General features: G+C 36.6%; 1 protein-coding gene across 1 annotated transcript in view; it reads right to left on the bottom strand.

The window, feature by feature from the left end:
• The window catches only part of SLC26A7 (solute carrier family 26 member 7), a 64560-nt gene that overhangs the window by 6630 nt on the left and 34050 nt on the right, over positions 1–23880 (bottom strand). Inside the window, exons 7-14 of the mRNA XM_005422888.2 lie at positions 22230–22377; positions 20083–20196; positions 16729–16806; positions 15157–15252; positions 8388–8494; positions 6134–6200; positions 2312–2449; positions 563–611 (exon numbers count right to left, since the gene is read on the bottom strand). Of these exons, the coding sequence (XP_005422945.2) occupies positions 563–611; positions 2312–2449; positions 6134–6200; positions 8388–8494; positions 15157–15252; positions 16729–16806; positions 20083–20196; positions 22230–22377 (797 nt within the window). The remainder of the gene's footprint in view (positions 1–562; positions 612–2311; positions 2450–6133; positions 6201–8387; positions 8495–15156; positions 15253–16728; positions 16807–20082; positions 20197–22229; positions 22378–23880) is intronic.

Genomic DNA, 23880 nt, shown 5'->3' with positions numbered 1-23880 from the left:
CTTAATCCTTAATTGAAAGAAAACCTCTAGGGGGGGTTTTATTATATATTGTATTGATATACTGTATAATATTGGTGGTTATCATGTCACTAACAATTCAGTTGACATTTTCTGAGATTTTCTCCTATGTGGCTTTAAAGATCCCAAAGATTTAACATGGTTTTAATCTTACTTTTACTTTTTCATACTAACATACTCTGCATGCAAAAAAAAAAAAAAACCAAGACCAGAGTTAGCAAAACAGCCTCTTCAGCCTGGTCTGAACATCAGTCCAGGCAACAATATGGGAAGTGTTTCCCCCACTATGTACCTGTCTCTTTATACACACACTCATTCCAGTGCAATAAGCAGGGACACAGAATCAGAGGATATTCTGGTTTGGAAGAGACCTTAAATCATCCTGTTCCAACCCACATGTGATGGGCAATGAGACTTCCACTAGAACCTTCCACTCCTGTAAAAAAAGGCATTTTCAAGGGGTTCCCTGCTTTTGAAATGTGGAACTATTTTGCACACTTACATCCATCTTGGTTTTAACACCATTTGTAGATAATAAACTCACCATGGCAACTTCCATTGGAAAATGAACAGAGCAATGCGTTCTGCTCACACTGAAATAAAAGCAGCAAATTATTAACATACCAAGGAAAACCAGACCATTGCACAGTAAAGAGAGAAAATCAATGCAATACATAAGAATTCTGTTTCTCAGTACCAAAGTTAACTCATTCTCTTGAAAATCATGTCCTATGCAATAGCCTGTCAGATGTATAATATTTTCTGGCATAACTTTAGAATACTGAGATACATACTCAAACTGATATTTGCATTTCTTTTTAGCTGGCTCAACCTCTGTCAAGTTAGGATTCACTAGAAAGCATATTTTGGACACAATGCTTTTGGGGAAGCGGGGGGTGGTTAAGAAGTGGTCAAAAGATGGGAAAAATGTTCTTGACAAGAAAAATTCTTGGCAGTGATTTTATAAGATTAACTTTTGATTAATTTTCTACTTGCTGCAATCTCATCTGCTATGCTAATATTTTAGTAAGAACATTTTTGACATGTAAATTTATTAAGAATTACATTTGTCTGGATAATTTTTAAAATGGTTATTTCAATATGTAAGTTCTCAGTGGAAGCATAAGTTAAAACCAGACACAAAGCAGAGAAACAAAAGTGAAACTGCATTTTTTTCACACGCATTATGTGCTACAGAAAGACATTTACTCAACAACAACAAAAAATTTTAAAAAAGGCACAGTGTTTCAGGCTGCTCTACTGCTGAGTACCTTACAGAAGAAACAAAGGATAAAGTCTCCTTTATAAGTAACATACAAATTAACTTATTAAATTGACTCAAATTAATTCCATGGAGATCCTAAGTAATTTCTCTCTGTTTGGAGGCTTTTTGTCATACTAATCTAAATCAGTCAGCCTAGCAAAACCAAGGGAAAAAAACATCACACTTTCTGAGCTGAATTTCTACCCATCTAAGCACATACAGGTAGCACAACTCTGTCAAGGGACAGTAGAGGTGGTTAAGACATGTTGCTGTCTTAACAACCCATCTAAGATACAGCTGGGATTTTCTCAGCCCAATTTGCCAAACTGGATGAAATTGTCTACAGTAAGCATTGTATCATATTGGAATGTCTTCATGGCACTGATAGAAAAATGATAATTTATCTTTTCCCTTTTAGAAAGTGCTGCAGGAAGTTGCAGTAGTTATGTGCAGATGAACTTGGAAAATACTATACTTACAGGGATATTTTCCAAAAATGTGATATACCTAATTTGTATACTGTTTATTTTTCTAAAACAATCACTGCAGAAGAGGAAAAAGAAGCAATACCAGTGAGAAAAAAAGTAGCCACTTTCTTCCTAATTCTCCCAAAATTATTTATAGTTAGAAATGGAGTGTCCATCTCTCAGGGACTTATCTCCAGGGAAAAAAAATCACATTTTATTCAAGCATATTTGTAACTACTCATTTTCTTTCTAAAATCCCAGCCTTATATCAGCTAGATTATGTAAGTTCTAGAAATGTTTGAGTTTTGGATAAGTACTTTAATGTCTCTTACAGGATCACATGCAGAAATCAAAGGGATATTATTTTCAAGTAATAATACAAAAATAGTCCATATTGAATCTGATTAAGGTTAGAATCAGCTTTATTCTAAATGAATAATTTCTAATATTGCTTTTTTATATCTGTTTCAGTATCTGATTGCATTCTCTAAGAAGTGCAAGGAAAGCAAACACAATCTTCAAGCCAGTCATGGTGATTACTGAAGAGTAAAGCACATCCCACCTTGTTTACAATATCACATACCTGGCTGCTCATGCCATCCTTCTGGATTATCTTTAACAGGTCAGCGTGAAATTTTCTGGCATTCAAAAAGACTAATGGGCTGTTGACTGAAACTATTTTTACTTGTTTTAGTGATTCCTGGGGAATGAAATAAACATAATGCTGAAAAGTTCATCTTGGGTTTGGAGAACAAACCCCAGACTCATTTCTTTAAAAAACCTGAAAATACCTGTGAATTAACCTAGGAGGAGCTTTGGATTTGAGAATGATTTAACAGATAAGTCTATTGATCAGCCTTCACACATAACTGAAATAAGAATGGAAGCACAAGTAATATGTAATGAAAATTATCTATAATGTTATTTAGCATGAGAACAAGCATACACATTATGAGGCATAATACTAAGAACTATTAGCTAACAATTATAATAGCACTATTTCAGTTGGTGTGATCCCCAAGCATAGACAAGGTAACATTTGCAGACAGGGAATATATTTTATTAGACAATTGCATCTTGGAAAAAGTACACAAGGATTTAGGGCAAACACTGCAGGTGGTTTGGGGAAAGCTGGCAATATTCATCTTGCTCATCTGAAGATGACCTTAGTACAGAGACAGTTCTTCTTGAAAATATTTAATGGATACAAATCAACCTTGAGTGGCACATTTAAAGCTTTACCAGCATATTTCTACAACCAACACAATAATATTTCTACAACCAACACAATAATCTTCACAAGAACTCTCCATTGCGCTTGAGCCTGTCTCTGCACTTCACTAAATAAGCTACAACCAGCGTACCAGCACCTTCAGTCAGACTGTGCAGCTCAAAACATAAATGTTACATAGCAGAACAATTTTGGAAGGACACCCGATAATGTTCCGAAACACCCAGGTACAAGTGGGAGACATTTTGCACAAAACAAGTGCTATTTCTCTCACTCTCCAGGTGTACATATAAAACATCTTCAAAAGACAGTAAGAAAATTAATATTTATTTGTAAATATATTGGACAGCAGTAAGACATGCTTAAAGACTGGTTTTGTAGGGGAACTTCTGTAGAAGCTGCTTCTACTGAACTCCCAATCTTCCACAGGTTGTGTGGCAATGGAAGCAAAAATCAAGAATTTTCATGAGAATAAAGGTCAAAAAATACTCTTTCTTCCTAACAAAAGTCATGTAACAAGGTCACAGTCAAACACAAGTAAGTGGAGCTGACACGGACCATTTTTTAGGTAGTTAAAAATTGTTTGGGATTGCATTGAAGATATGCAGTTTTCCCAACAGACTTTCAAGCTAAACAGAAATGGAACCACAAACCACATAAACTATCTCCTCATTGTAGACTGCTGTTCAGACTTCTGGGAATGAGATGATCTCCCAGACACCACCACAGTGACCATGAAATAAAGGAAACATTTCAAACATCCCAACTGAGGCAAAGAACCCCAGACTATGCGTAGGGACTTTGCGCAATTTACCTATGGATGTGATTGCAGAAAATACCACAAATGAGTTTTGCCACAGTCAGATATGTGACAAAACTCAACTGGCAGTTAAAATGTATCTATTTGTATGGAATAGAGCTCTAAAATAAGGGCAAAACAAAGCATAGTATATGCTTTAATGGAGAAATGCTCTGACATCCCACAGATTCACACAAAAATGATGCTATAGACAGCTTGGTGTAGAGACAAGTGGACACTTCAGTGCCATGGCAAAGTAGAAGATAAAAGATAAGAAAAAAGGAAGACTAAGTGCAAAGATCAAATCCTGTGATGATCAAGCTTCCATAAGTACAAAGTCCAAAACTTGAAAGACTCAAATCATAAGGCCAGATCAAGCAAATGGCAGACTTGGGTATAATTTTCATCTAGAATGGACAAGGTCAACTGTGCTTAAATTTGACCAGCCAGTTATTCCTGGCTCTGGTTTGACTCTTTGTTGACAAGAACTGTTCAGAAAAAACCAAAACTTCCTCTTTGTTGTGCCCTTGCTAAGAAAGAAGGAAATTTATCTCAGGTGTCTGTTCCTGCCACCCCTCGGAAGGCCCGGGGTGATTGCCCTGTGCACTCTGCGCAGCACTGGCTCTGCTCGGGTGCGAGTTCAGTGCCAGCGAATGCCTGGGATCAAATGTGTTTCACATAACCTTCTAAATACCCTTTGATTTTTTCCACATTAAAGTGTCTTTTCTCTTATTGATGAAATTACCCCTATAAATCCTTAATGGCAGGGTAGATCATTAAGCTTGCATATTTTCATGTTTAAAAGTCCTGTTGTTTATGTCTAATCTGTTACTTACCAGGGAAACTTGGATCAGTCTAACATTCATACATTAAAAATTACCCTAAATGCCTGCTGCAACCCAGTGACTCTAAATTCAATTAAAGGCATGTTTTCCTTCTTTGTTTTGTGTAATAGCTCTTGAGCAATTTGCTTCTCTAACATAATGTTATTTTCCCCACTCTCTGCGGACACTAGTTTGTTATTAGGTTGCTGGCATTAATCTTACTGAATTAGGGGGAAAAAAGGACCAGTAAGCGTAAAAAAAACTGTATAGGCATTTGTACAAAGTGCTTCATGGACCGATATGAAAAACAGCAGGCAAATCAAATTTTTGTTACCCATCTCTGACAAAGTTACTCCAACATTTTTATTAAGAATGAAAATGATATAATAATTGACAGCTGATCCAGCCTCAACAATAGTGTTTTTCATTCACATTCCAGAGTCCACCCTATTTTTATTTACCTTTCACATTCCAACGTTTCTCAGCATGCCAAAACAGTAAATGCCCTTGAGCCCTTGGAAGTTCAGATTTTTTGCCTAAGATAGCTCTGATGGAAGACATTTGCCAGAAATAATAAATTCTTTAAAGAAGATCTGCTTAATGGTGAAGCACTAACTGCTGAGCATGTAGTTTACTGATACATAAGACCCTCCATCAGCACTAAGAAGGGAAGAAGGACATAGGAGAAACTGCCACAGTGGAGAAGGCAGGATGTCCTGATGATGGGGCTCTGTGCTCAGAGGACACATGGTTCTACTTCCCTCTTGGCTACTGACCTACCATTTCATCTTGGAGGAGGGAGTTCACCTCTCTGGGTCATTACCCTTCTCTTCTTACCACAGACCTGAGCAAAAAGCAACTTTGATGATAATTGCAGTGAAAATAACCAAAAGAATCTGACTGGTTGGTTTAAGTTTGTAAGAAGCCAGATTTAAAAGGCACAGTCTTTGGGAGAGATTCTTCCACCCATTTTTCGTGTGCACAGGGTGATGAAATTTGTGAAGCAGTCTGTAACAATTTTGTGGTGCTGCCCCTCTTTGCCCAGCCTTGTGGTGTCCTCTGGGACAATCTGGTCACAAGTGGTTGGTGAAAGAAATGGTTTCAGAAAAGAGATTGGGGATTATAAAAATACCAAAGGACTTTTAGGAAAAGTGATAATAATACAGAGACTGCTATTGTCTGCTCAGATTGCCCTTGCCATTCCTGGCAAGATATTTCCTTTAATTTAGGAATTAGGAAACACTGAGAAAGCGCAATTCATAATTATAAATGACAAATAAACTAAGATAGATAAATCTAAGAGGACTTGCCTAACTTCACTTTGCAGACAAGCAGCAGAACCATGAAAATATTCCAGTGGCCAACTATAATATTATTATATTATCCTGGCTTTAGATTTCAAGTAGTCATATCATAAAAGCATTCCCTTGACTCCCCGATTACGATCTGATAACTAACCAGAGAAAACAAACAAATCTGAATTAGTGAAACACACACACAAACAGAAAGTTAAAAAAGAAATTAACTTACACAGTTATCTTCTGCTTTGTATTTGTATTCCACCTCTTTCATATTTTTCAAATTCAGTGTCTTTGCTCTGTGATCAATATATAGGGAAAAATCTGTACAGTTAATCATTAGTAGTCTTGAGCAGAAACAAAAAAGACACACATCCCAAGCTACAGCATAGCAGTTTAAAGGTCCAAAAATGCAATCTGGGAGTATTCTTGTGATTACAGACCTTATCTTTTCTGATAATCATCTTCTTAAACAGTAAAAAGCTCATTTTAGAATTGTGAGATCACTTTGAATATATGAATAATTAAATTCTCTTATTCTCTTGTGAAGAATATCTTAATTTTAACTTTTGTTTGCTGGACAGAGCTACTTTCAAGTCAAGGTAGCTCATATATAATCTATATCTTCAAAAATAAAGAAGTTTAATTAATATTTTTTAACCTGCAAAAATCATATTGTAAGGAAAGGGAAAATAAATACATAGAATAGTTGTGGGTCATGAAAAACAAAGATATTTTATTTGTCATTAAAATTGACACATCTTTACATGATGAAGCAGAACATTACACTCTAGCCATCAAAATGGGGGACTTACTGGAAAGCATCAGTATTCCTATGCTTTCTACAGAGATAAAAGAGAAAATTGCTTTGGAAAGGGAGCTCAGTGTTAGGATCTTCTGATTCAACATGTCGTTTACAGGAATACATTTAGCTGCAGAAGACTATGGAACTATCTATCCTCTGAGACAGATGCACCAATATACCAGGAGTATTTGCAGGTATTGGGGCCAGATAAATGAGCCTTGCAAACATCAGCTGTTCTCTCATCTCTGCCTAAATGAAGCTGTAGCTGCTGCTGCTTTTAATACAGTCTGATACATAACATGTACCACATCCAGCACTCTGACATATGAACAGAAACCTTACAATAAATAATCTATGGTATTTTCCTTGCTTCGCTTCTGCTAACACTTCTGCTCATGACTGCACGGCTTACTACACATTATCTCATTAACCCCATCTGTGCCATGCCAGTTTTAGGGCTGCTACCTTGTTCAATGCCTTTAGATGGTGCGGACAGTCATGTGCAGCTTTACTGAACACAGAGATCACTGGGAAGAGTCTTCTTTACGTTAATAAGTGCAGGTTCAGACTGAGGTCTCCTTTGCATCTGGCTCTTTTGTGCTAAATAGCCATCACTTTCTGCTTTTGGAGAGCCTCTAACATCCAGGCTCAGGACAAAAACAACATGAAAACTTGCCTTTTGCTTTACTACAGAATTTATCAAAATTTTAGTTTGTTGAGTAGCACAATGTTATCACAAAAGTATCGGTTAATTCAAGCAGAAGCAATCTCCCATTATTTTTAACTGCCTTGAAATTTGGAACTATTTTCATGCTGGTTCTTTAACTTATTCTATGAGAATAAAGCTGTGCACAAATGTCTAACACCATTAACTTTAACAAGCATTTAATCGAGCTGTCTATATTGTGCTTAATTTCACTAGGATTCAATGTTCATGCAAACTGCATGCAAGCAGCAAGTCATTTCCAGGACTGGTGAGCTGTGGATTAATTCTGTAGCACAAATCAATCATGAAGCTCAGCTATATTTCCCTTGACTCATGATCCAAAGTAGCAACCATAAAATATTAATTTAAAAACAAAAACAAAAACAACAACAACAAAAAAAACAAACAAAAAAACAAACAAAAAAACCCCTTCTGAAGGCTCTAGTTTATTTGTCCTGACTTTTCCAAGTCATGCACAGAACTTACACATTTTGTTAGACATTAGAATAGCTGTACAGCTATGTTTCATTGATCTATATTAGCAGTGCAATTGTCAGCTACCAATTCCTGTGCAACATAGTACCTAGAAGTTTATAAACGCTCTTAGTTACTAAAGCTTGCCAGATATACTTTTTCCTTAAGGAGCAAATAAATATCTAATGGGAAAAAAATTATTAATCTTCCAGTTGATTTTATGCTACCTTCACATAATTAACCCTACAGATGTGTAATAATAAAAGAAATCACAAAACAATGCCATTTTATAAAATGTTTTAGAGATTCCTTAGTCTACAGTAAATGGACAGATGTGACTTTTACTTTTGAATTGTCTTATCTTGCAATTTTCTGCAACTAAAAACCTGAATTTTAGTTGTTAAATTTAGTATACCGTATGTCTTTCCTGACTGTGAAGCAATATGCAGAAGGAATACATAATGAAGTGCTAGTGGAACATTTCAATTAATTGTTTCTTACCTGGGAAAGCGGAAAATCACGATTGCTATAGTGCACACAACACCATACAACAGTCCCACGTTAGCAGCAAAGCATATTGTAAACACATAGGTACTAACCCAGATGCTCTTTAAGGAGGGGAGCAAAAAGAAGTGATTAGTTTCAAATTTGATAGCAATGTGCATTTTTTTGAATCAGAAATAAAGATTTTTAAAACTAAGCTAGTTTCTCAGATGTGAACATTTGGATCTTTGAACTGGCAAATACTGAAGACTGAATTAGCAATTAAAGTAATGCCTCCCCATGGGGGACCACATGCAGCATGGCACAACTCTTCCCAGTGCTCACAGAGGTTCCTTCCAGGGTTACTTAAAATAGCATTTGTACTTCTGCTAACAGTTTAAGTCAGAATAAACTCAGCTGTTTTGGAAACCTGTATTTTATTTTTCACATTGCAAATTCTCTTCACCTTCTTCACTGCGTAGATTTTAAATCCTCCTTTCCTTTCCCATAAAGAGGTGCCCTAATGAGGTCACATACAGAGAGCTTTTCTTCCACTAATCATACAAGTGGGAATTATGATTGGCAAGGAGGCTGATTAAAAGTGGCATTTATCAGAGTACAGCTGACTGAAACAACTCTATTACAAATAAAAATTACTGGGGAATTAATTCCTTCCAATGGAAATGGTGAGATTTCATATTACCTCCCCATCCTTCAATATTTGATTACTAAAACTTTGGATTAATTTTAAATACAAATTTAAAAAATACTTAGAAGCATATCTGAAACTAAGGTCACTTTAAAAAGAAATTTTTAAAAAGTTTACCAAACTTTCACATTTCAATTTTTCCTTAATTATTTTCTTACCAGAAATGATCACTTTTCTTTCCATACTACAATGACATGTACAGCTAAGAGACACGCAGATTTTACAATTAAAAGAAAAGTACAAATTACTCGATATCTTATACCAACCTAATTGGTATAATAAAGCACATCTTTCTTTCCTTGAGGGAGCCTTAAGCCAAGATTGCCATCTAATCTTTATATAAAAGGTTTTTAAAAAGACTGGAAAGTATTTTCATTTCTCTGGATATACTGATCCCCACAGGTGCCCATTTCAAGAATTACAGTGCTGCTTGTTCACGTTTGCACAATAACAGATCACATTACAATGGCACAGTCATTTTTAAGATTATCTTTTCTGATTCCTTCACTTAACTCACGAAAGCCAGAGACAATAGAATACTTTCAGCCCGAGCACAGGGATTTTGCTTGAGCAGATTTCAGAACTGTTATTTTATGAATTATTAAGTGTAATTCATACCATGCTAATTTGCGCTTCACAGAGGACAGAGTGTTATGTGACTGTTGAGAAACCTTTTCCTCCCTCATCTTGAAGATTCCTAACTACTGCAAAAGACTTTTCAGTTTCCTCAACAGGAGGCCTGCTAGGTAAGGAAGTAGTTCATCCTCTGAAACTGTCCTTAATCACTAGTTGTATTTTGACATGACATATTATATGAAGTGTTGTGCACATATTTGCAAAGACCACCTTTAAGAACAGCAGATACTGAGGTCTGATTAATGAATAAGAAAGTAATGCTAAGATTTATAAATCCAATATACATTTATAAAGAAGCTCACCTGGATGTGAAAAGGCTAACAGAACTACTGAAAACCTGAAAATCAGTGGGATCAAGAATTAGACTATCTTAATAAGGCTGAACCCTTGATAATACCTGAATCCACTCCAGTGCAATCCAGTTCAGCTGCAGACCTGAACCTCATCACATCTGACTAAATCACTGCTGCAGACCTGCAAACTTCTTATGTCTCAGAAGAGAACAGCATAAAAACACAATACAAAGTCTGCATAGGAAGAATCAAAACCAGAAATATTTAAGTACTGCTGACTACTGAGAAAGTTAGTTAAGTGCCTCTCCAGCAGCCTAATATCTTACATCTTAACTGTATTCAGAGACTGCCATTGTTGTAGAGGCTGAGCCAAAACTAACATAGTCTCATTACTCAACCACCCTTTCAGTGCTTTGTATTGGCCTGGAAGCAGTTCTTCTTTAATAGGGTAGCATCAAACTTGTAGAAAGAAGTTATGTTGATCTGATAGACTTTTTTTAAATTCATGGTTATTGCAAAGTTCAACATAAAAGTGATAAAAAATATCAAAGTTATCCTTGGCAGCTTACTTCAATATGATTATTGCATATGCCAGGACAGATAGAATCTAATCGATCTTCAGATCTTAGCAATAGTGTGTTATAGGCACATGCTAATATCAAAAACCAAAACAAAATCCACCTTCAAAGTACTGTACTAATTTAAAGAAAAACTCTAAAGATGGAGAAAAGAAACAAGCAGAAGAAATAGATTTATGTCAACCCCTGTATGTATCAGAAAGTATCAGAAGCACTGAGAGGTACAGTGACTGTGTATATCAACTGCCTCCTCTAGACTTTCCATTTCATGGAGTCTGATTATCCACCATTGATGACAGTATAAAATCTGCATTTGGTAGGAAAAAAATCATATAAACAAGTTGCAGAATACTTTCTGAACCTAGAGCTAAACCATGCAAGGCTAAGGTACAGTGATAATAAGTGTTTATGTACCAGTTTAAAAGCAGATTATACGCTTGCCTTGTTTCATTACAAACTGAGGAGATGATCAGCTGTTGCCTGAATGGGTAGAGTTCCTCGCACATAACTAGCTGCAACACAGCTGTCTCGTCTCCTACCATAATCAATAGATTTGGTTATCAGAATGGATAAAATTTAGGATGCAGTTCATCTAACTCCTACCTAGTTACGCTGTTGCTTAATGGAGGAAGAGATGAACATGTCTCAGCTGACAGTTCTGTGCTATCTGTGATGTGAGGCTGTGATGAGCTGCTCAAACAGAGGCCCTCCAGCATATAGCCAAAAGAATCCCATTAAAGTCCTGCTCATTCCAAACCTGTCTCAGCAATAGATGCTGGAGTCCTGGAGGAGGCTCTGGCTCAAAGGACTGAGTGACATGGCCATGGTCCCACATCCTTCTGCAGACAAATGACTAATGTGTGCATTCATCCTCAGCACACCCTTCATGAAAACTTGGTATTCAAGTGAAGCCCACCACAGCCACAGGGCAGGAACTGCACTTAGGGACATGGTTTAGGAGTAGACTTGGCAGTGTTGGATTAACAGTTGGATTAGATGGTCTTTAAAGGTCTTTCCCAACCTAAATGATCCTAAATGATCCTAAAGTGGTATTGTAGTTCTTTGATACCACCTACAGCACAAGTAATATAACTCACACTAGCATATTCACTAAGGCAGGACAAATAGAAAATCTCCCTAAGATGCCATAAGATAGAATCATTGATATAAAATAATGCTCATAGAAGAGTTGGTTTCCTACTTTGTACAGGAAAGCAGAGCAGAGCTCTCTCTTTGTAAAGCATAGCAGAGCCAAGAGAGCTCTCAGAATCAGGACCCATGTGTGATGAACAAATTTAAGAGGCCATCTTCCTCCTGATGATGGTATCTGAAGAAGTTCTAAAAAACCCCAAGAAAATGCACTAATGAGCTCCAGATTTCAAGGAAGACCCTTTCTAGGGCCTCTCCTCTAAGTATTTTGACAAAATAGATTGACAGGGTATTGGATACGTGTCCCAGAATTTCACAATTGCAAGATCTTGGAGGATACTTGTCAAAAATGAGATCTTCATTCTTGGATCTACTTTAATTGCTGAATTAGTAGCATTCCTTATGTCCTTTAATATTAATATATGTGCATATAATTATGATTCATGAATCCATAACTGCCTGTCATCACAACACCATGTTGGGAATGTGTCATTTTTACCATAAATTCTGGCCATTCTGCTTTAAAAGTCAGGCATGCAACCTGGCTTTGTCTCAGCTGTGGTCATTTTCTGGTCAAGACATATATGTAACTTTAAAACATTTTTTTCTCTTTAAATGCCAGAGTATTTCATTGCTGTACTTGTCAAATCCATGCTATTTAATTAACTCATGAAAATGATCCTTATTCTGTTATAATTTTTCACTTAGAACATTATGTTCTGAAATATTTTCCCCCCAACTCTGGTTACTTTCAAGTCCAACTGTTAACAGCAAAGAGAACATTTTTCTTCAGCAGTCCATTGCCAGGCAGTATTTTTGCCTGTCTTAAAAGGCAGCTTATCTGTGATCCTGAGCCTTAAAATCAAAAGTTAACAAGAACTTCACTGGCCTTTTTAGTAATACTAGGAGAATATCACAGGTATCAGCAGCCCTATCAAGCTGGAGAATAAAAACAGCAAGTTAGTAAAGCTGGCCTGCATAAGAACTTAGGCTTACAGGAAGGACAAGAAAATCATCTTTTGACCTGAGGGCCTGAGAAGTGAGATGTATTTACAGACAAGGTCAGATTAGCTTCCTGGCTTTTCTCAAAAAAAGCAGAAAAAAAGATCAAGACAAATCACTCTCAGTTATGCATATAACATATGTAGTTGAATAAGGCAGTTATTAATCTGAGGGTGTTGAAGTCATCCAGCCAAGGTGTAGGGACTGACAGAAGGCCTTAACTGAAGCAGGAGACATTTGAAGTTCAAATGGCAGGAAAGAAACCTCTGGAATAAGGACAGTGGGGTAGTAGCTGAAAAGTAATCGAATGTGATTTGAGAGGCAGGATGTAAATCTGAAAGAAAAAGCCACCCATGGCTGAAAGAGATTTCATAGAAACACAGAATATTCTGTGATTCGAGGAACCAATGAATTTCCTCAACTCCAACCTCTGAACAATATCATACCTTCTACATTTAAAAGGATTATGTTTATAGAGAACTAATCAACAAATAAATATATTCATCCCCTTTGTGTCTAATGAGATGCTTAAAGAAGTGTGAAGGAACTAGGTAACAAACTCCATAATATTCCATTTCCATGCACAATCATTTGCCAGACCTATCACCAAAACAAACCTGACTTCAATTCTACATGACACACACCCTTCAAAGAATCAGTTCCAGAAAGGACAACTGCTAATTATTTCCAAATGTTTTGTTAGGGTTTTTATCTTCAGAACACTTTGGATAACCTGGGTGATGGAATTATTCATTTCTAGTGTTCTGTCAATTACCGGGGTGAATCCTTTCAGGCCAAAATAACCAGTGTAGTTATACAAATCACTGGCCTTGGTGGGGCTCCTCAGAGCAGGCAGCAATGCAAGATCAATGTTTATAGCCTTTCTTTAAACTATGCTATTTAAGGCAAGATGATTTATCCTGTCAAGCTAAGGATACTTCAAGATAAATCATTGCTCAAGTATGTTTTGTCAAAAAGATGAACCCAGCAAACTCCCCCGTTCTATAACCTCTCTTAGAAATGATGACAGATGTCAGAGATGTAATAACTAACTACTTACACAACCTTTTCTGCCAAAACCAGAAAAGCAAAAATCAATCAGGTTAGTCTATCTGTGAAGACATGTCAAATCTAGCGAGATTCCAAAATATCCTGCTGGAAAGTGTATCTACTTATTATCTCAATGAACTGATGGAGAAGATATATCTCTCTCCCATAACTACCGATGTTTAAATGTTAATGACTTAAATGGTTTAAAGTCCATTGTTCCCAAAATAATTTTTGATCCACATCATCCATAATTTCTGTCATTGGCAATAGGGGTTAAGCTGAAGATCGAATACAAAACAAGAGATAGAAAATATTTTCAGAATTTTACTGCTTGAGGACGAAAATATTTCAGGAAATACAGAACTTTTCTTCGGGATAATACAAAAGAAACCTCCAAAAACAAGTCTTCTGAACCTCTAGTTTTCTGCAACCAAGTGCAAAAAATCTCACAGACAAACTTGATGTTGTTTTCTCAGCTCTGTTTTCCTTACTAAAATGCAGTAGTCTAACAAAAAAAAAAGTTTTATTCTTTCTAGACTTAACCATTACTGCTATAGAATGCTAAGTAACTGGTGGATTCAAAAAAGTCCTATCAACTCCAATTATCTGTATTTCCCACCACAGACAAGGACTATGTGGCCAAAATACCTTTCTGAATATTGTTAACTCAAACATGCAGGACATCAGAAGAAATTTTGGTTCCGCTAATGGGCCATTACACCCAAAATCTCCCACAGAAGAGAAATCCAGGAGTCTTTTTACATCCAGGATTCATCTTTACTATGGAATTTTTGCAAATTCTCTCAGACTATTTAGACTTTGCATTAAACTAAATTTTCATACTCTATCTCTTCACCTATCTGCTTTTTCTGATGTATTCCTCCTCTCATAGTGCAGAATTTTTCACTGTGTTCAAACAGTAGATAGAATACATTTCTGCAAAATCTGAAAGAATTAAGGCAATTTACCTACAGCCCCCCTCAATATTTATCTTCCTGCAACACTAGTGCTTCCAGTTCTGTTTGACCTGTGTGGTCATTCCCTATTCCCAGAGGATAGGAATGCTACAATAACAAAAGCATGTTAAACAGATAGGAAAGACATAAAAATTAGACACATATTTGCTCATATTAATTTGATCTGTCTGTATACACATCTCTAGCATCAGGTTTGATTCTTTATCATTTGTTAAAATGTTATTTTTTAATACAACTGATATTACAGATGCTGTTATTCTAAACTGATAGTGCACAAAAAGTACTACTAATAATATATTCCACTTATTACTTCTAGGGCCACAGAACTGTTATAGTTAACAGATGTTTGCCAAATGATGTCAGGAAAACCTCCTTAGATTAAGTTTTACTTACCCAGTCTATTTTATCCACATTCCAATATTTTTTTAAGTCACGGAACTGCATTAGCATCCCCTTCAAGCCCACAACAATAATGCTTGCTAACACACACTGCAAAGATATAAACACAAAAGCCATTTGCATAGTTGTTAGTGAAAGCAAGTGCTGTTTCTTTAATTTAGCAGTCAATATCATAATTAAATTATAAAAAACCTTGTAGGTGTTTAGAAAATGGGATAAGCACAGGTGCCCTTGTGACAGCTGCTAACAGCAACAACCACCCTATCCCCATCTTATTTGTGAAGGCAATCTACAGGCTACCCAACAGAAAGAAAAATGACAGAAACCTCAGGACTACTCAAGACTCTTCTATGCCTCACCAGACCAAATACATTCTGCCACAGTCTGAAGGACTCGAAAGCAAATCATCACTCAACTCCTATGCAGTGAAGAATTGTAACTCCCTTTCCTCACTTCCTTCCCTTCCCCTAGAGAAGGCCTCTAGGGCAAAGGTCCATTAATTCTGAAGCAAAAAAAAAATATTTTTTTGTTCTTTGACTCAGGAAGGAGAAGGAGATGGATGAATAAATTATCTAGAGCCAAAAATAATGGAGTACAAATCAATGGACTTACAGTGCATAGATGGGGCTGAAAAGGCATATTGGAAGAGAAATAAATTATCAAGAAAGCAAAAACCAAAAAGTATTTTTAAAATATGGGTGGAAAAACCTACAGGAAACTGGTCAAAATTTACCTATAATCCATATGAAAACAAATGAAAGTAGGGAAGAAGTATAGCAAAAAACCCAGGACATATTGTGTACCCTTCTTCAAGTGTCCTTACTTTGCATGGTTAAAATAAGCTATAAAAAGATCTGTGTTTGAAAAGTGAGAACTTTCATGACACCATGTAAACAATAGCACAAAGCAAGTTTAAAACATAGTTGAGTCAAAACTTCATGTACATACATGGCAGAATCGTGGATAATTTTGGAGCTGTATTTAGCAGCTTTGACATGCCTCTAGTTAAAATTAGCTATTAATTCATAATACCAAAAGCTAGATATAGCTTATGTGAAAAGATGCCACACTGCTTTAAAGAGTCCTAGCATAGATGTATGACAGAGATATAAGAATACTTTATAATCTTTTTGTCATTAAGCTTATATCACTATTTAAAATAATTTGTGTCATATTTATTTGAAAAGCAAAATTGTATATCATGTGCATATCAGGAGAAATATCATTAATCTTCATTAATTTCTACCACACTTTGTCAATTTACAAATCCACAGCGAGCTGGGTGTATATTTTTCATAAACTACATGCCAAAAATAAGCAGAAGAGAAATTCACTTCTATACTCTGATGTGATAACCTATGTATGTAACTATATATGTCTAAAATCTATATGTCTTATGCTGTCACCTCTGTACTTTATGATTTTGGGATTTATCATAGCCTTACTATTCTTTTGGCCACTGAAATTAAATAGAGCTGTTTTAAAGGTTGCACTGTCTTTCCCTGAAATAAACTGTCCTTAGGAAATATTTGACATCTTAATCTTTAAAAAAGTTAAGTAGTATACCATAGGAAGCCAGTACAGCAGAGGTCCAATTGTGTAGATCACCACAAGAATTAGCACACAAGAGATAAGGCAAGCCACCTAAAACAATAAACAAGAGTTGCAGATCATTCAGTCTAACAACAAAAACAACAAAAGAAATTGTGAAAAGGACTAATTTTAAAATATTGTAGACAAAGTCAAGATTCAGATGTTGAAGGTGTTAGCTATTAATGTATCTGTGGATTGCAGATGCATATAATTTCAATTTTAATCTCTGATTATTATCTTTAATCAACTACAGTGATGAGATAGTGAGAGATCTCAACATCTCTGCTTGACCCTGCTGCCAGCACCCTGACACAGATCAGAGCATCACTTTCACATTTGGGTATTAAGTGGAACGTGTGTGTGCGATGTCTCATTCCAGAAGTTTCTCAGCACCCACTGTCATTGTGCAACTTATTTATAGCCATGCACCCTATGTTGTACTAAATAACAGATCTGTCATAGCACTAAGCAAGAATTATGTATGCTATGATTTTTTCCACAAGAGAAGACTTCTGACTTCTTTTGTTGGGATTAACACTAAAAGAAAACTATTTTTAAATCTGAAACCACTAACAATTTCATTTTAATATCAGTGTATTTACTTAAGAAAATGTAGGTACCATTTAAAAAGTACATTAAAGATTATAACTAATGCAAGTAATATAAATTCAGAAAAATATATGGCCTAATAATTACATATTTCTTCACAGTATATATGGTATTAATCTGATGGAAAATGACAGTAAAATTGCACTGTCCTATTCTGCTGTAAGTGCTCACTGAGTACTTCTGCTCTTATAAATATACAGTTCAGATTCACAGAAGGTTTTTGACGATAAGTAGACAGATGCTCACTTTATTTTTATATTGATAATATGTTTCTTTACTAAAATAATTAGGTTTCATTTTAAGAGACAAGTTGTTAAAAACAAAACCAGACAAGTTGTTAAAACACTAGAAAATTAAAGTCATGGTGTACTTAAAAATACCATCAAGAAGGATAGACAGAGTGTTTACATAAAAAGGGACGGAAAATCTGCTGGTAAAGTCACAAGGAACTTTTCCCTCTTTCTGCCTTCATGAAGAGCAAGAAAAAAAGTGTTGATTCTATTTGAAGGATGCTTCTAGTCCATGATAGAGTTCCTCACTTCTCTTTTCTCCCAGGAAAATATATCACTGAGGAACAAATGACAAAACTGCAATCCAGGTATAGCCATTTGAGACAAAAGGACTCCTCTGTGCCCCTGAAAGGCTCTTTGCATTGCTTCCATGTGCTATGCCAAACTGACTTCCCTCTAAGGGAAAGGCCTCTTTTTGCCTATGACCTGACCAATATTTATAAGTGATGGTCTTGTCATCTCCTCATTCTGTCTGGACAGCGACAATGGAGAGCATTAAGCTGATGTGTTGCTTTCCAGGAAGGCAGGGGAGAGATTGTTATGCATAATAAAATACTCTCATAGTGCTAACTCATAACCACACTCTTAACTTTTAGACGCAGGCACTGCTATACTGCGAAACCAATGGGTAAACCAAGCAGGTTTTTATTGTGTGTTTGCTGCCTTGAAATCAATTATAGTGGTTTCTTTTTCCCTTTCATGTATTGATTAATTCAAAAGACCTTTTATCAGGGTCTTTCCCTTCATGTACCAGAGCCAGGGTGCTCAAGTACCCCATACGCCTCAAGGTTATAGGTCTGCAGGATACCTCAAATCTTCCATGGAAAAGCCAGTACAGCATGATGCAGTACAACTGTAAATTGTACATTCAGTACATTAACAGATTACAGAAGAGAATGGCTGTGAGGATGACAGTTCATTGTATGACATAAAATTCAACTAAAATACATGAAATAACTAATAGCCAAGTAGTAGCTAAAATATTTTCATATAAATACTTTTCAAGATTATTAATTGTTAGATTATTCATTATGATTGAGTTCAAAGTACTCTGTAGGCTAATTAGCAATTATTTAACATGTAGATTATTGGAGTAAAGTCCTGTATAATTCCTTAATATTGTTGCATCTGCATAAGAAATAATTGCAAGGCACGGTTGAGAAGAAACTACCTATGGATTGTATTTAGTCTTGTACCTCATGAACTTCTTCCTTGCAGCTAATGTTCTTTATACAAGACAAGGCAAGAGAAACAGCTATAAAATTAAATTAGAATCATTGAATCATAGAACTGTTAAGGTTAAGAGACCTTTAAGGTCATCAAGTTCAACCATCAACCCAGCACCACCACCATGTTCACCATTAAACCATGTCCTCAAGTGCCACATTCACACAATGTTTGAAAACTTCCTGGGATGGTGAGTCTGCCATTACTCCAGGCAGTCTGTTCCAATGCTTTACAACTCTTTCTCTGAGGAAAAGTTTCCTAATATCTAATCTAAACCTTCCCTGGATCAGCCTGTTGGTGTTTCCTCTTGTCCTGTCACTTGTTACCTGGGAGAATAGCAAAGGACATGACATTGATCTGGCAGGTTGCCACTGAAGGGCCCATGAGTTTCAGAGGAAGAGACAATGCTGTGGGGGTGCTCCAAGTGGTTTGCTACCTCTCTTGTTCCCAAGCACATGTTGGACAGATGACAGGCTGATAGGGTCAGTTATCATTCTCAGCAATTACAGTCCTCTCTTTCCTGAGCTACTGTAATAACAGCTTGTGGGTTTAGATTCCTCAGTAGGAAATAGCAACAAACATCCTCAAAAATCTAAATGTCATCTCTGTGGGCTCAGTGTACACTGAGGGATTGGACAAGCACACCATGTCACAAGGCAGAAGCTGGGAGATTACTTGTGTTTTTTTAACAAACAAAGCTCTAAAGGTTACTTTCATTTTATTTTGGAAATCAGATAGAAGATAAATTAAATCAGATAAATGAAATGTGATTTTATTTTCCTAAACTTCGGTTTAGACTGTAGCATTAAATCCATTAAACACCATTAGAGGGCACTTTTGTTACAATGCTGACAAATTCACATAAACTGAAAGGGCTTTTATGCAGTTTCCTGCAGTCTGAAAACACAGCTCCTAACTTCCTTGCTGCCACAGACTTTATATGTCATATTGAATGAAACAGGTAAAAATAAATGGAACCATCGTCTTTCCTAGGAAGACATCACTGATCAGCTGCAATTTCATGCAGATTGTTAAAAATGACAGGGCAGAGGCATACCCAGGAAAGAGGAAGAAGGAGGCTAGGGAAATACAATGGATAAATCAGTACAAATTGCAGTGAGCAGAATCGCAGCTTTAATTCTCTGACATACTTCACTCCAAGCCTGTGTTTTTTACAGCCTGTGTTTTTAAAACACATTACCTGTGTTTTGGCGCCCGTGCTGTATAAAAGTGCCGTCCGTCCCATCGCTGCAGCACTTGGTATGCAAAAGAAAAATGAAGGAATCACGTTGCTGAGGCCATGAGCCAAAAATTCCTGCAAAGTTGTTAAATAGAAGATGTTTTTTCCTATTGTGCTGTCATTTCAATGCCTCTTGCCAACAAAGGAGTCCACTATGCAAATATTAGCAATAATAAAAGATGGACACATTTTTGAGGGAAAAAAATCCCACAGGTGCATGACAAAGGGTTTCCCAACAGAATAGATCTTCTCCCAGCTCAGAACTAATTTGAATGATAGAGCTGTTGAACCAGATTCATCAAAAGCAGGAGGGACATTTTGTTCCCAGAATAAATGCTATTGTTAAGCTTTGAAGATTAAGTTCAACCAAAATATTTACATCTCGATCCATGTCTGCTTTTTAACAGAGCCCCAAGTACTGGTGTCTGGAAACTGTCCAGATCATTTTGGTGCATGGCTCACTGGAAAAAGACAGCCACTGATTTCTCTTCCTTTAGAGCATGTTTTAGTGAAAGTGTAGTGGTGTGGTAGCCATACTTTATGCACGCTGTCCTTTATCACAAATGTATTTAATGTTTGTTCACAGTCAAAATGCAGTCATGTCTGAACAAAGGATTCACAGAAAAGGTGGAGAAGCCACTGCGTATGTACAGCCTAAGAGCAGTGTTTTCTAAGGAAGTGTTCCACCATGGCCACCTAGCATCACAGACTTTAAGGAGCAAGTTGGTCTGCTGAGGAAAACATGTAGGAAAATGGTGCTGTATCCAGCCGGGAAAACAGCAGCTCATGAGTTTGTGTTCACAGCACAGAGCAGCACCTCTTAAAGCTCACCCTGCAGCCTCACACCCCAACAGGCCCCGTGCCCAGCACTATGCCTGTCCTTGAAGGCAGTACAGCCACACCACCTCACTGCTCTCCTCACATGGAGGTTTTGCTGTTTTGCTCCATTATTTGATGTCGACATTCACAGAGTTTCCAAGACTTCAGTAATGAACCCGTGTAAGCTACAAGACTTCCAAAGGTGCAGAAGGACACAGAGGTTGCTGCATTCCATGGAGTGCCTTGAAACAAAGCAGTGTGTCACCCTGGAGTCTGATCTGCACTAAGCTCAAAGCATTCTCCCTCTGCTCCATAGAAACATGGCTCTGAAGCATCAATGGAAATTCATGGCCCAATGTATTCAAACTGAGAAATATTTTAGAGACCTGTATAGCCAAGAACGTTCCCACTGTGTTTTGCAATGACACACAAGTTGTAAAGGACAGGACCTGATGTAGCAAGATCAACCTGTCTAGATAGGGTATTCAAATAGACCTCCAGCTGCAAAACAACTGTTCTTCATTCAACCATATGCCATTTATCCCAAACCACTTAACACAAAGGTGGAGGCAACATTTTCATCACACAGTACTAGCACCAGTTATCTGAAATTGAGCCTTTCTTCCCACAGTGCTTGAATTAACATCTCCACGGATTTGCAGCAGGCTTGGAGTTACCCACCCACCATGACAAGCACTGTAGTAGTGTAGAGACTGCCCACTTTTACTTAAGCATGTCCTCTGCAAAATGGAACTCGGAACAAAAATCTCCTTTGGCTGTAAATCTGGCAGCACTCTCTGAACTCACCCAGCTTCTTGGATACAAATAAACCTTTATTTCAGATGAGACTTCTACTTTGCATAAATAAATAATTTCTTATTATAACATCGGGTTAGTCCTGGGACTATAAGTACCTGGTTTTGTTTCAGAATTACTTTGTTTCATTAATGGTGGCTGATTTAACATCACAGCTTGTCTATAAGAGCTCAACTGCCAGAGGAGAAGCTGTCTCATCTTAGAGCAGTGAAAAAATGCATTAACACCCAAATGCTGCACTGAATGTAGCATTACAAGATTATCCTGAAGGATGAGCTTCCCCAAAAGGAGCAGCTCAACCAATGAGGGCATTCTGCAGAGATAATTTAAACAAAACTTGAGTGTTACTGTGAACACTAGAATGTGTCAGGATGTTATATGGAACATAACTTTTCCTACTGGGTATTCATCTAGAACATTTTTCCCAAATGGTGATTTCAAGGCTCAGTGACACTAAGGAGAAAGAGCTTTACCTGGTTGTCATCCACAGTGTATTTAAACTTTTTAGCAGAGCCCTGAGCAAGAGCTAGTGAGGCTACATAACCAACCAGTGCCACTCCAAAAGCTTCAGTGACTACTTCAGGCAGGACACTCATGGGTGGTGCCTTTGGTGATGGCAACCTATAAAAAATAAAGACAGTAATTTTTTAAAAACTTGGTACGTAGTCTCTATATACCTGCAATTTATGTGAATACCACAGAAACAATCTCTGCAGGAACAGCTAATTTTTGTATTACTTGTAAACTTGTAAGGTGACATTTTGCAATATTTTAGATTAATAAGATTTCTCTGTTGGGAACAGCAGAAGAGAATTTGTAGAAGATGAAACAGTTTCAGATGGAGTATTCAATTTGAAAACTTCAATTTGAGAAATTATAAAGAGATGTTGATAAAATAACTCCACTACTGACAAATAAAATTAGCAACCATTCACTAATTTTGTAACATTCAGAGAAGAGACTACTGTATGTTTTCTCCTTTTTTAATATAGTTGGCTTTCCTGTAAAGTTAAATTAAAATCTTTAAAAAATTTTGTATTCCTGTCAGTTACTGACAGTATAGACATTTATTCTATCTAATGGGGATTGCAATAAAACGACTCAAGTTATGAACCAAATCACCACAGATTGTCTCTGAACTCTTCAAAACGACTTTGGTCTTTCCAGAGCACAAATCACACCGTCTGAAAACCAAATTGTGCTCCTAAAGTTTCTGATGCTCTCCACTGACAAGGCAGTTAGGTATTTTGGATACATTCCTAAAAACATGCAGGAATTATCCAGGCTCTGCTTCTGTTTTTCAACACTACTTGTATGAAGTTAGACAGAAAATAAATTCCTGATTAAATTTGCACAAATACAGTTGATTTGTTCATTACACATAGAAGGGGCACACTTAGCCATGTTTTAGTCTCAGATTCGTAGCATGCTCTAAATACTTAAAAACTCTATTCTTTCTCAGAAATGTCCCTTATTCATCTCTTTCAGTGCAAGCTGCCACACATGCACTCATGTTGTCTTGGCCTTGTACTTTGTGAAATTTAGGGAAACCCTCCTATATCCAAGCAGGAGAGTACATAACAGCTGTGCCCTGCCAAAGTGTGAACATTTTCTCTGACATTTACTCTGATTTCTCTTTCTAGAAAATTATATTGAAATTTTTTGCCTTCTTTTCAAGGTCATGGAGAAAAGTGTATCATTAACTATAGTAAAAATGTTCTTTTCTAGATAAAGCATGATTAAATCTTTCACATTTTCTCAGAAACTTCATTTTCTAAAATTACTATATAGGTGGAGAATATTCTGCTACAATAACCCAACCCAACCCTCAAAAAGCAGGCTGCAATAATCTTGTAAAGAGCATCCTGCCGTCCTGTCATACATCATCAAGTACTTAGTACCTACTTTTTATTCCACAAAACAATAAAAAGCTATGAAAATGTATAAGGATGCATTTTTTGATGACATCTATGCACATATAACTTGTTAACATGGGATTGAGCTGTAAGAGAGTGTTTGAGGAGACAGGAAAAAAACAAAATAGATTTTTACCATTTCTTATTTCAGAAAGTCCTATGACCTTTTCAGAGACTGTTCTCAGAAATAAAAGTATTTAAAGCCACA

The sequence above is a fragment of the Geospiza fortis genome, unplaced genomic scaffold (genome assembly GCF_000277835.1).
Source record: "Geospiza fortis unplaced genomic scaffold, GeoFor_1.0 scaffold7, whole genome shotgun sequence".
In the NCBI taxonomy this organism is placed as follows: domain Eukaryota; kingdom Metazoa; phylum Chordata; class Aves; order Passeriformes; family Thraupidae; genus Geospiza; species Geospiza fortis.
Note: the sequence above shows the minus strand (reverse complement) of the source record. Positions and strands in the feature narration are given on the sequence as shown.